The sequence below is a fragment of the Alexandromys fortis genome, unplaced genomic scaffold, assembly GCF_014885135.2.
Source record: "Alexandromys fortis isolate MF-2015 unplaced genomic scaffold, M_Fortis_MF-2015_v1.1 scaffold_14, whole genome shotgun sequence".
Classification (NCBI taxonomy): Eukaryota; Metazoa; Chordata; class Mammalia; order Rodentia; family Cricetidae; genus Alexandromys; species Alexandromys fortis.
This window is the reverse complement of record NW_026067910.1, coordinates 3,155,095-3,167,571: the sequence shown is the minus strand read 5'-3', so window position 1 is coordinate 3,167,571 and position 12,477 is coordinate 3,155,095. Positions and strand designations below refer to the sequence as shown.

The 12,477-nt window shown below is 43.0% G+C and overlaps 1 protein-coding gene across 1 annotated transcript in view; it reads left to right on the top strand.

Moving 5' to 3' along the window:
* The first annotated feature begins 598 nt into the window (after positions 1 to 598).
* Positions 599 to 12,477, top strand: part of Hdac2 (histone deacetylase 2) — a 39,069-nt gene continuing 27,190 nt past the window's right edge. The window contains exon 1 of the mRNA XM_050137999.1: positions 599 to 866. Coding sequence (XP_049993956.1) covers positions 815 to 866 — 52 coding nt within the window. The 5' untranslated portion in view covers positions 599 to 814. The remainder of the gene's footprint in view (positions 867 to 12,477) is intronic.

The following is a 12,477-nucleotide window of genomic DNA, read 5'->3' as shown; positions in this document are numbered from 1 at the left end:
TGCTGACAGCCGTACTTATAGACGGCTATCAAATGCCTATTAAACCCAGGAGGTACATACAGCCTGCCATTACCACCTCTAAGTCAGTCATCAAGAGTAGTTATCAGGAGCTGAGGAGGGAAAGAGTACAAGCGAATCGGAAAGCGTGTGAATCTCCAACCATCACATAGACGAGGATCAGCATCTTCTGAATCCCTGGGGAGGGTTCCGGCGGGTTCCCCTCGGGGTCCCCGCAGCGGCAGGTGGCGGGCTGGGGCCGGAGCATCGCGGCGGTGGGGGAGGGGAGCGGCGTGGGACCCGGCGGAGGGGTCCAGACAGCCCGGGATACGTTTGAGCAGGCTCCGAGTGCGCAAGCTCGGTCCAGGCGCAACCAGTGCGCGCAGTTCTGAGGGGGAGCCCGACGACTGCAGGTCCCGGGCTCCGAGCGCGGGGCCGAGGCCGGTTCTTTCGCACCTCTGGAGTGCATGCGACACAAGTGTGGGTACACTGCTCCCGCCCCAGCCGCCGGCATCCTCTGCGAGCCGGCCGCTGCGCCTGCCTGCAGCCGCGCTCCTCCCCCTGCAGCACCGCAGTGGTAGCGCCCACCTCCCAGCCCCGCCACCCTGGGCCTCCCCCGCCGAGTGTCGCGCGTCGGCGCCGCTGCCACCACCGCTCCCACCTCTCAGCATTCCCCGCTCCGGCTCCCGTCCCGCTCCGGGCTGCCCTTGTGCGCCCGCCGTCTCCCTCAGTCCCCGTTGTCTGGCCGCCGGGCCGCGGCGGGCGGGAGCAGCCGGAGGAGGAGCCGCAGCCGGGAAGGAGGCGGCGGCCCGAGCCCATGGCGTACAGTCAAGGAGGCGGCAAGAAGAAAGTGTGCTACTACTATGACGGTGGGTGGCAGGGGAGCCTGCGGCGGAGCGGACGCGCGGCTCGGGGTGCTTAGGGTGGCTGTCTGCGGGGACAGGGACACGGCCTACCCGGCTTCGCGGCCGTGGCCCGGGATCGTCCGCCCTCGCTCCTCTCGGGTCCTCCGAACGGACACGCGCAGGTTTGGGGTCCACTGCCTCGGACCGGCCCCCGAGGGACCCCAGTTGGCACCCCGGGCCTGACTGCACAAAGCCGGCGGCCTGGAGCTCCGCCCCACGTCCCTGTCCCCTCCCCCGCTCGCCGGGTCCCCCTTCACGCCGGCATTCAGTCTGCGCTGGGCTTCCAGCCTCACCCGGGACCCCGCGGCTCGGGTGGGGCTGCGGAGGAGTTACTGCTGGCGGGGGGCCAAGTTCGCAGAGCGGCGCTGTCTCGCTCGTGTTTCGCGTGGACTCCTTCCGTCGCCTTTGTTCGCCGGGTTCTTTGAGCGCCACTTTCTCAGGGTTCATGTGGAAGGGCTGCACTTCCTCGGTGACAATCAGGGGTTTTGAGTTGGCGCTAGGTAGGCCTGTGGGGAAGTGGTAAGAGGAGGGAGGCAAGCTTGGAGTTGTTCCTACTTGATGGGTCCTAGCTTGCTTCTGTGGGAGGTTGTTACCACCCACTTCTTTGTTGCTCTTTGTTCGCGCTGCAGTTATACCCTGCTCTGGGGGTTTAGGAGAGCATCAGACCCAGTGTGGTGGGGACTCTGCTGCAGGAAACTTTTGAGTAGTGGACTAAATATTCTAAACAGGTAGAAGGGGTACTCGGTGGTGGTGAGGATTCTGTGGTTTGGAATATGAGCAGTAGTAATAGTCTCCGACTTCTGTTGGCTGAGATGGTCTCAGTTACACTAAGTAGTGCCCTGTTGTAAAGGTTTCACCAAGACACTAGTAGGTAACTCTTGGGAGGAGGAGTAATTTGACGGACCTAGCATCATTGACCTGAAAGACCTGATTTCTACAGAGAGACACAAAATTGGGAGTTATTTGCTGTATTTGTTATGTTGAAGTCACAGTATCTTGGAGAAGTAGATTAGAGCCCAGACAACGAGGCGGAATCAAACTGACTTTAACTTGAAAATAGTTGTACGTTTTTATGGCTTGGCAGAAATTTTTAATGCCTGTTTTTTTTTTTGTTTGTTTGTTTGTTTTGTTTTGTTTTGTTTTTTTGGGCCCGGAGGGGGGTGGTTCAAGACAGCTCTGTAGACCAGGCTGGCCTTGAACTTCCATAAATCTTCCTTCCCTTGCCTCCCAAGTGCCCAGGTGCCAAAGTGCATGGACTACCATGCCCAGTTGAATGGCAAATTTAAGAGGACTACATATGTGCTGAATGAATTTATTTGAAATTACACCATGGAGGGCAGAGATGCCAATTTAAACATGAATTATATTGTGAAGTTGGATTCGTGGTGAACACTTGTCCAGCATCCTCTTATCCATTGGAAAGGATGTAACCCTTTTAAATTAATTTGAAAATTATAATTATAGCCCCCCTTTTTTGTTTTTTCGAGACAGAGTTTCTTTGTGTAACAGTCCTGGCTATGCCAAAGCTCACTTTGTAGACCTGGCTGGCCTCTAACTCAACTGAGATCCACCTGCCTCTGCCTCCCAAAGTGCTGGAATTAAAGGCGTGCACCACCATTGCCCAGCCAAGAGTCAAGGGAGAGGTTTAACGGTCAGAACTGGTGCTCAGGTGATGGAGAACCATGCAGTACTCTTGTTGTTTGCTGAGCAGCAATTTGTCCCTAGGTCTTTGTGTGGGCATGAGCCTTTTTTGAGGGGCGGGATAGGCCCTCTGTGACCTCACAGAGATGGGCAGGATGGAGGGATTTTTTTTTTCAGTCATGTGTTTTTTTTTTTTTTTAGAACCATGCATTACTCTGGTTGTTTGCTGAGCAGCGATTTGTCCCTGGGTCCCTGTGTGGGCGTGAGCCTTTTTTGAGGGGCGGGATAGGCCCTCTGTGACCTCACAGAGATGAGCAGGATGGAGGGATTTTTCAGTCATGTGATTTTTGATGTATGTCCATACAACCTGCCTTATCTAGTTGTAAGCTTGCATCTGTATAACTGATGGTGGAAATCTGCTGGGTTTCCAGTCTCTTGTCCAGCTCTTTGTTGGCATGTCTTTAGAATGGACTTAACTTACATACGTTCTGAATATTTGCTAACAAAATTGCAGAGATTATCAAAGTGATGTCGTGATTATGCTAATTAACATGGGATTTCATGATAGACTACACAGATTATTCTCTACACTTCCATCTTCATCACCAAAACCCTGTTCTTGTTTGTTTATAAAAAATAGCAGTGATTTTTAGTTGTCTTTTAAAATGTGAATAGAGGGTTCAAGTAAAGTAATTTTTGTACCAACAAAGTATATGTGGCTTTTAGATGCACAAAGGGTTGGATTGGCAAAGGGCAATGCCAGTAGTAATGGGACTTAAATAATGTAGTAGTTAAAGCTAGCTGGAGTTTTGTTTTTTGAGACATTGTAGTCTTTGCTGTCTTAGAACTTGATCTATAGACCAGGCTGGCTACAAATAGAGATTTGCCTGCCTCTGCCTCCTAAATGCTGGGTTTAAAGGTGTGTGCCAGCACCATGCTGCTGTAAATTAGCTGGTTTTAACTTGGTTGGTAGAGGAAGGAGAGGGAAGACAAAAGAAAAGGCGTGAAGAAGCAAATTCTGATACCATGTGTGTCCATCTTGAGGTTTAATCTGGCCATTAGGCACAGCCTCTTAACAACTCAGAGTGTTTACTGCTGGCTCTGTGTGCTTACTGAGGAATATTTCTGAAGATACCGTTTTCTGTATGTTCTGTAGTCTACAGAAGTGTGCCCCTTAGATCACTGAGCCACTGATACTCAGTGAGCCTTGGGATGAGTATATGAGCTTTCCCTGTACCGCAGAAGGAAAGTAGAGTTGTTCTTAGTGGGCTGTGGCTATTTAGTCATCTCCATACTGTCCAGAAACACTTCTCTGAATGTTGGGCATTCTTTATGTCTCTTCAGGAACCCACTCTATAGACCAGGTTGACCTTGAACTCACAGAGATCCTCCTGTCTCTGCCTCTACCACTGCCTAGCACCACCACTGCTTGACAGTCATTCTTTTATATACTAAAAGTTCAATACTTTGTAAAATGATATATAGCAAATTATAGCTAATTAGATAAATACTAAGATCCTTTCTCACCATAAACTGATGTTATTTTTCTCTACTTAAGCCTAATTTAGCAGACTGAGTTACATTTGGTTCTAATTGCAATGCTCACATTTTTAGTATTTTATCTGGAAATGTAAATTATGCCTTGTTTTGAGTGAAATTGGGATCAATCATGCAGTGCCTTCTGATGTATACAATAAAGAGACTTGAATGTATGCATAATTTATATAATTAAGCACCAATTGCTTTATGCTTTGTTTATTTTTTTCTCTGATGGAGATAATCATAATCAGAATGTTTGGAGACATGGTCCAGAGAGAACCATCACACTTATCAAAGGCATGCTTCCCAGTGTCCTCCTAACTGACTAACAGATACAAGGCTTTACAGAGCAGCCGGCTCTTCTCCTATTTGTTTCACTTTTGTTTAAAGTGGTGGCATCCGTGTCTTTTGCCAGGTAACTTTTAGTACAGCTGCATTAGCCTTTAGCTGCTGTATAAATCTTGACTGTTCATGAAATGGATAATCTTTTTTTTATTACAGACCCATGCTAATGAAGTATTGCAGCAGTTTGTGAATATTGTTGTTTGTCGCACACAACATTTAAATTTGATAGGTAACTCTAAAGACATTTTCTATGCTTTTGAATTCCGTTCCCACAGAATTCTTGATCCCTGGCCTCCCTCACATTTCATCCCCTCACTCCCAGAGAGGCTTTCCTTGGTCCTCAATTGCCATTTTTGTTTTTCTGTCTGTCATTTCTATGGCTCAAGTTTTTTTTCTCTTTCCACTAGAATAAAAGCTTCTTGAGGACAGTGTGTAAACTTGAACTTTGAATTATTGATGAAGAAATGACTAGTGAGTCTTTATGAATAGTGTAGGTAGAGCCCATTCACATAAGACATTCATACACAGTTTTTTATTTTGAAAACAATTTTGATTTATATCTGTGAGTGTTTTGCCTACATGATATGCTCCATGGTGTCCTTGAAGGTTAGAAGAGAGTGTTAGGTCTCCTGGAGCTGGAGAAAGGGGTGGTTCTGAGCTGCCATGTAGATGCTGGAAACCAAACTTGGGTCTTCTTGAAGAGTGGTAAGTGCTCTCAATCACTGGAGCAGCTCTCCTTCCTCACCATGCTCTTTAGCTCTTCAGTTACAGGCAGGAGGGTGATGGGTCTGCCTCTCACAGGGGAAAGCAGGTGACCACTCCTTTAGACTACCACTTTCCTTTCCCACACTGGTTCTTGTTTTATTGTCTAAAGAAAGGTTAGCATCTGAAATTCAAAGTTTTTTCATTTGTAGAGTTTTATTCTGCTGTCGCCCAAAAATATACTAATTGTTTCTTTTCCTTAATAAAATTAAATGTTAAGCAACTTCTTTAAGCAGTTGGTGTTGGTGAAGAAAAGTGAAATTCCTTATGCTCGCAGATGAAATGTCGTGCCCTTACATTAGTGTTCTACTCTTTCCATGGTCACAGTCAGCCTCATAGTTCTGGGGGTTTTTACTCCAGTGCATGAAGCCAATTTTGGGCTCAGAAATATGAGAATGTTTTAAGTCCCTACTGTGTGCCATGTAGACTAAGATTACTTACAAAGGAAATGAATGTTTGTCATAGAGTAAGAGAGGAAAGGAACCCTTGGTAGAGTGACAGACAAGCATCCCAAGGAAGAAAATATAGCAGCCTTTAAGACGTCCTCCCCACGACACTCCAAAGGCCAAGACTTTAGCGTGTCATACCAAAGATGTCATACCAGAAGCTGACATGAGGAGCTAGGGGGTGCAGGGCTAAGCCATAAAGGGCCAGGCCACAACAAACTTGATTGGCAAAGATTTTGACATATTTAGGAAGTGTCTTGAAGCTTTTAGAGTAGAAGCCTGTCTTAATTTTCAAGAGGTAGGATGTAGGTTGAAAACAAGAATTAAATATGTTTGTCTACATATAATGAAATGGTTGTATTTTGGATAGAAATGGGTGCAGTTGAAGAATGGTTTAGAGAGGAAAACGTGAAACATGTTGGTAGCTAGGACATGGGGTTAGAGCTGGGGAATGGTGATTTCTAGATTGAGCGTTTGGAGAGAGGAGAGACTACACATTGAGGCTGTTTAGACTCCTCAGGGGCTCTATGTTGGCTGTCATGTATCTGAGATCTTTATTTAGAGCAAATGAAAATACTTAGGAAAGTGACCTCTGTGAGCCTGAAACCTAGGGAGGAGAAGAAGCTACTGAGATTGTATTTCCTAGTGGACAAGCTCATAAATCATTGAGGTGTTGAAGGAGATAATATGGAGAGACACAGCACCAGGAGCCATTTCTGAGAAAAGGCACAGGACAGAACACCATCCCTGGAGTACTTGGGCACCTCACTTTGTGCCTGCCTGACCAGTAGCTGGCTCTTGTTTAATGGACGAACTTGGAAGAGTGTTGGAGGAAATGTGCTTAGGGAAGGAACTGGAGGAAAGCAGTATTGTGAAAACCCAAGCCCGGGATGTTTTCCAGCAGAGGGCCAGCTGTGTTAGAACCTTTTATAGGACCAGTGCTGTGTGGCTGACAAAAAGTACATAGTAGTCTTTTTATTTGTTTTTTTCTTGATTAATTTTGACACCTTATCTGTGTGCAGGTGTGAAAATACTTTTCAGTCCTGAAATTAAAATGATCTGAAAAGTACAAGTTTTATCCTGAATTAATATAATCCATTTATATTATCTTTACTCCACTTACTGTGATAGTTACATATTTTTGCTTCAGAAATACATTTGATTATAGAATTTTGCCCCAGTTTTAGTACATTATGTATTTTTATCTTGAGTTGAGTTTTTCTGGATATTCTTGATTGGTAAAATGTATTTAAGTATTTGAACAAAAAAAAAATGGGATAACATTTAAATATGCCCAAATTATCTAACTCACAAAGACCATATAGGTCTATAAATTAAGAAAAGAGAAGGGGGCTAGATGGCTCAGCAGTTTAGGGCACTGCTGTTCTTTTAGAGGACCTGGGTTCAATTCCCAGCACCCACTTGGTAGCTCACGTCAGTACTCCAGTACCAGGGGGTCTGATGCCTTCTGCTCTCCACAGGCACTGGGCACAGATAAACACCCATACACATTAAATACATTTTTTAAAGGATCAGTTCAGTTAACATTTTCTTCAAAGGAAAGGAGCAGGACTTTAAGATGTAAATTCTACAGGATAGCCATATACAAAATTGATACTGAGCGGGACAAGTTAGAAATTATTCTCCCTTCCCCTCACTCTTGCAAGAATTACCTGTCCTCTGCCACTGGAGTGTTGTTGTTAAAGGCATGAGCTGCCATGCCCACAAAATGGTTCTTTTATTTTTTTGACATTATAATGTGATTGCTTCATTTTCTTTTTCCCCTTCTCCCTCCAAATTTTCCTGTATAGTCCCCCACTGCTGTCTTTCAAATTCATGACCTCTTTTCTTTAATTGTTGTGCATTTTACACACACACACACACACACACACACACACACATATTCCTAAATACATAAATACAACCTGTTGAGCCTGTATAATGTTACTTGTAGATGTTTTCAGGGTTGACCATTGGTACTGGATAACCAGTTGGTCTGCTCTTCCCTGGGGAAGATTATTTTTCCTGCCCTCATTACTCAGTTGCCTGTAGTTCTTTGTCTGGGATTGAAGCCTCATGAGCATTCCCTGATCTACATTAGCATGTAGATCATTAGTAGTCTATTAGTGTCCTTATTCAGGTTATGTTTAGGCAGCCACACTGGTGAGACTTTATGGGTGTAGCTTCTGATATGGCTGGGAGACTCACAGCAGACTCCCTGTTCCTCTGGCTCTTACAGTCTTTCTGCTCCTTCTTCCCCTGTGATCCCTGAGCCTTAAGTGCAGGGGTTATATGGTATTCCTACCAGTTGGTACTGGACTCCACAACTCTGCATTTTCAGTTGGTTGTAGTTTTCTGTAATGTGTAAGAACAAATATGTAGAATGTAGATAGGGATGGTGCTGGTTTAGTAAACTGGCAATTGTAAGTTCTATTCCAAGATCAGCCCTGGGAAGTTGGCTAGGTTTTCAGTATGAGGCATGATTTCCCTTGTGCTGAATTTGTGTTACTTATAATTAGAAAGCTGACGGTTACTGCAAAGGCGTGCATGCCACTAGCACACTGATGATGCCATGGTGGTTGTTATTGGGATTCATAGGTGTCAGAACTGGGTGAGACTGTTGGGTGCTTCCTTCCTTGGAAGCTTGCAGAACTCCTTTCTGTAACACAAAGGGTAGACCTAGAGGAGGCTTTCAGATCAGGTCTAGCTTAGGGGCCTCTGGCCCAGCTTCTGAAATGCATGGTGTCTTCAGCAATAAGCAGTTACCTTCCACCTCTAGGGGACTTTAGACTCTATAGGCCAATACCCTATAAAGTTTTGGGAATCTCTTGGTCAACCCTGACCAACAACTCGAAAGAGGGCTTTTCATGCCTAGTATTGAGGATTTTGATGGCTCTTGGCTCTGGAGGGGGCATTTGTATATTTATACACTGACTTATGTGGATTGTAGGTATTTTAGTCTGATAATATAAGTTACTTTTGGCTTCTTGAGACATCCTTACTGTTATTTTACCCTCCTGCTTCTTTGCTCTTTTTTTTCTCCCTCCCCCTACCTACTTAGAGCCTCCTCCCTATGTTCCCCTTATATTTCCTCTTTATCTGCTCCTTTTTTCTTCTCCCCTTCCCTTCTGTGCTGAGGAGCTAAACCAAAGGCCTGCATATACTAGAGGAGGGTTCCACCCCTGATCCTAAGCCTATGGAGGGATTCTGAAAAATATAATCATCATCTGTGGCTTGACTGGACTTGTGATGGAGGAAGGTCATTGGCTAATAAAGAAACTGGCTTGGCCCATTTTATTGGTTAGAACATAGGTGGGTGGAGTAAACAGAAGAGAATGCTGGGAGGAAGAGGAAGTGAGGTCAGAAGTAATGCAGCTCCTCTCAGAGCCAGACGCCTCAGACAGAGAGGCATGCTCCGCTCTCCCGTGCAGATGCATGCAATGAAGCTCCTCTGACCCAGGATGGACGTAGGCTAGAATCTTCCCGGTAAGCGCACCTTGGGGTGCTTACACACTTTTTTATAATTGGTTTATTTTATTTGTTAGAATTAGCCTAGAAGAGGCTAGATAGAAATGGGCCAAGCAGTGTTTAAATGAATACAGTTTGTGTGTTGTTATTTCGGGCATAAGCTAGCCAGGCGGCCGGGGTGCTGGGGACGCAGCCCCGCCGCTCCTATTATTTCAACACACTTGGAAGTATATTGAATATTCCTAGTGAGAATAAGGCCTTAAAATTATGATAGAAGTTTGTTGAAAGCTCTATGTATAGTAATATAAATTTGAGGCTCTTGTAGTTACAAGTTACTTTCATAAATTAGGTAGGTCATTTATTTTGTTCATATTCTGTAAGTAACAAAGATCATGCTTTAATTAAAAACATTTAAACTATATTCTTTTCTCATTAGCCCTGGTTCTGACTTTCTTGTGACCCCGTCATTGCTCTGCGGAGACAAGACATAAGAGTATTCAATTTACTCCTCTCTGTATCTGATCTGTCCTCTCTGTATCTGAATGTGGCACCTATCAGCTAGTTGTGTAACTTTGGCTATGTCACCTAACATTTTCAGGTGCTACTTCACAATTACAGAATAGTAGCAATCCATGAGTTAAAAAGGCAAAAAACTATTATAAAGTAGTAGATGAATGTTCTTTATATCACTTTTTTTCCTCTAACACTAGGATTTAAGGTTGTGTGGATAGGGAGAGTATCTGGAAAGACTTTGCAGAGGGAAAGATATGTTCAAAATATTTTTAAATTTAAAATTGTTTTAGATAATAAAAATATGTAGCAAGTATTTCTCTGTCCTGCAATCCAACTCACAAAAAATGACACAGAAACTTAACTATTAATTATGAAAACTCAGCCTTAGCTTAGGCATGTCCCACTAGCTCTTCTATCTTAAATTAACCCATGTTTTTATTAATCTATGTTTTACCACATGGCTTTTACCTCTCTTTCATCTTGCACCTCCTGTTTCCTCTTTGTCTGTCTGGCTTCTCTGCCTCTCTTTCCAGAGTCCTCTGCCTGTAAGTCCCACCTCTACCCCCTGCCTACTTTTTGGCCATTTAACTCTTTATTAAAACAATCAGAAGGCACCTTTCCAAAGACACATAGTCACTGTGTATAAAGATTATTTCCCTCTTTTTGTCTAAATAAAAAGGAAAGATTTTTAACTCTTAATGTAAAACTATAGATAAGAACAATTATCAAGTGAGAATTATATTCACAATGTTTAGTCCATATGTGTTTGGCAAATTTGGAGAAAGTATTGTATTCTCTATCGTATCTTAGTGAGTTCAAAGTTTTATATCTAAACCATTTTCTGTCATAACTCATATTACCATCCTAAAAATATCTTTTTAGACCATAAAACACTTAGATAAACAGCTTTGAGCTTTTATGTTTCTCAAGGTTATAAATTTTGCATCTCTTATGTAAGTTTCTTTTCTGAATTTGGTAACAAGGAATACTGTAACTATAACTGGTCTTCAACCCATCAGAGACCCGAGAAGGATATAATATTACCCGATTAAACCAGAAGTGTAAAACAAACAACTTTCAAAACTGTAGAAATAACAGAAGCAGCTGGCTGCCTGCACAGTCTCTCAAGGTTCCTCTGTAACTCGGGGTATCCATCTTTGACCTACAGGCCTAGAATGTCTGACAGACTTTTCTGTGAATCAGGAATTTTGAAGGGCTGCCCTACCGTTTCCTGGCAAAGTTCAGCAGTTGCCTTCTTTTATGTCCTATTCATTCAATTTGGACAGCATACTATCAGCAGTCTAAGCAAGAGCAGTTTCTTACCCAGTGGCTAACTTTGCCCAGCAAAATTGAACTCCATATGGAGGTTATTTGATGCCCATCATCATTTTTTTTTTTTTAAGAAAATTACTGCTGCCAGGAGCAGATGTGTCTCACTGTCATGAAAAACCTTAGGTTATTAAAACATCTAGAATGCCATATTCTGTAGGTTTCTGTGTTTGAAAATCACGTATCTAAATTATATCTCTATTTAATCTTCAAAACATGCCTAATACGACTACATTTTTGCTTATTATAGATGACTAGCTACTAACCTGTATTTCTTAAATATATATTATATTTCTAATTGGCTGTATGGGTATAATACCTTAGACAAGAGTAAAACCATATATATGGTATGGCAAAAAATAACCTTAATTTTGTATCAGTATATAAAAATTTATGCTCAATATAAAATGTTTGAGACTAGTGGTTGTTCAAAACTAGACTCAACAATCCACCCTTTTTCTCATCATTTCTGTGCTATATGCCCCTGTTTTTCCTTCAGAAAGATATCCCTGAATCTAATCTCCTTTGTTCAGTTTTTTTCTGACCATGACCAATGATAACTTGTAACCAACCCCACTAAATATTGAAAAATATCCGTAACCCACCATAAGACCAAAAACCAAACATCCTACTTCTTGAAAATGTGGGCATCGTGTTGTCTGGTGGCAATGGCATTTTTAGGAGACTCTGAGAAAATTGGGATAATGGTCAAGTCCTGGGAGAGCTAGCTGTTTTCTGGTCTTGTGAGGTAAAGTGTAAGGTTTGTCTGATGTCTGGGCTGGAAATTCAGTGAGACTGGACCATCTCTGATAGTAGCTTTGAAGTTGTTCAAAGATTTTTGTAACTTTTTGTAAGATTTTGAGGAAACTGCAACAGAGACATGCTGAGAGCCTGCATCTTCTGGGCTACATACCTTTATTGGTGTCTGGTCTGTTTTATTTACAACATATAAACTTTTTAAAGGTATCATATAAATCTTCATTAACACAAGTATGGAATGTACAGTGTACACAAGTCAGTTAAAGATGATTTTGTATTTGAGCAAGTAAAAGACATCTGATGAAGGCTTAAATCACAAACAAGCAACACCTCCCCCTTTTGTTTAAGTAAGAGAGTTCTAAACCTACTACGAAATTATATACAATAAGTACAAATATCCTATTCTAACTAGCTTAGGTCTTGTATAATAAATAACTTGGCCAAGTCATGAGAGAAAAGTAACTACATTTATATAGTCCTCAACCCCATCGAAGATCTGAGAAGGGAAATAATGTTACCTGGGTAATTAGGAAGTTCAGTAAAACAACTTCTAAAACATGCAACAAATCTCGGAGACAACTAGCTACCTGGGCAGTCACCCAAAGTCACGTTTGCAGTGTTGAAGCAACCAACTTTGGCTAAGGCCTAACATAACTGACATACCATTTTCAAAGGCAAGCAACTTTTCAAAACTATCTTACCCTGTCTTGGCAGGATATGACAGTCCTGTTTTATCTATTGATGCACACTCTGTATCTCTGTCAGTGGTTGAG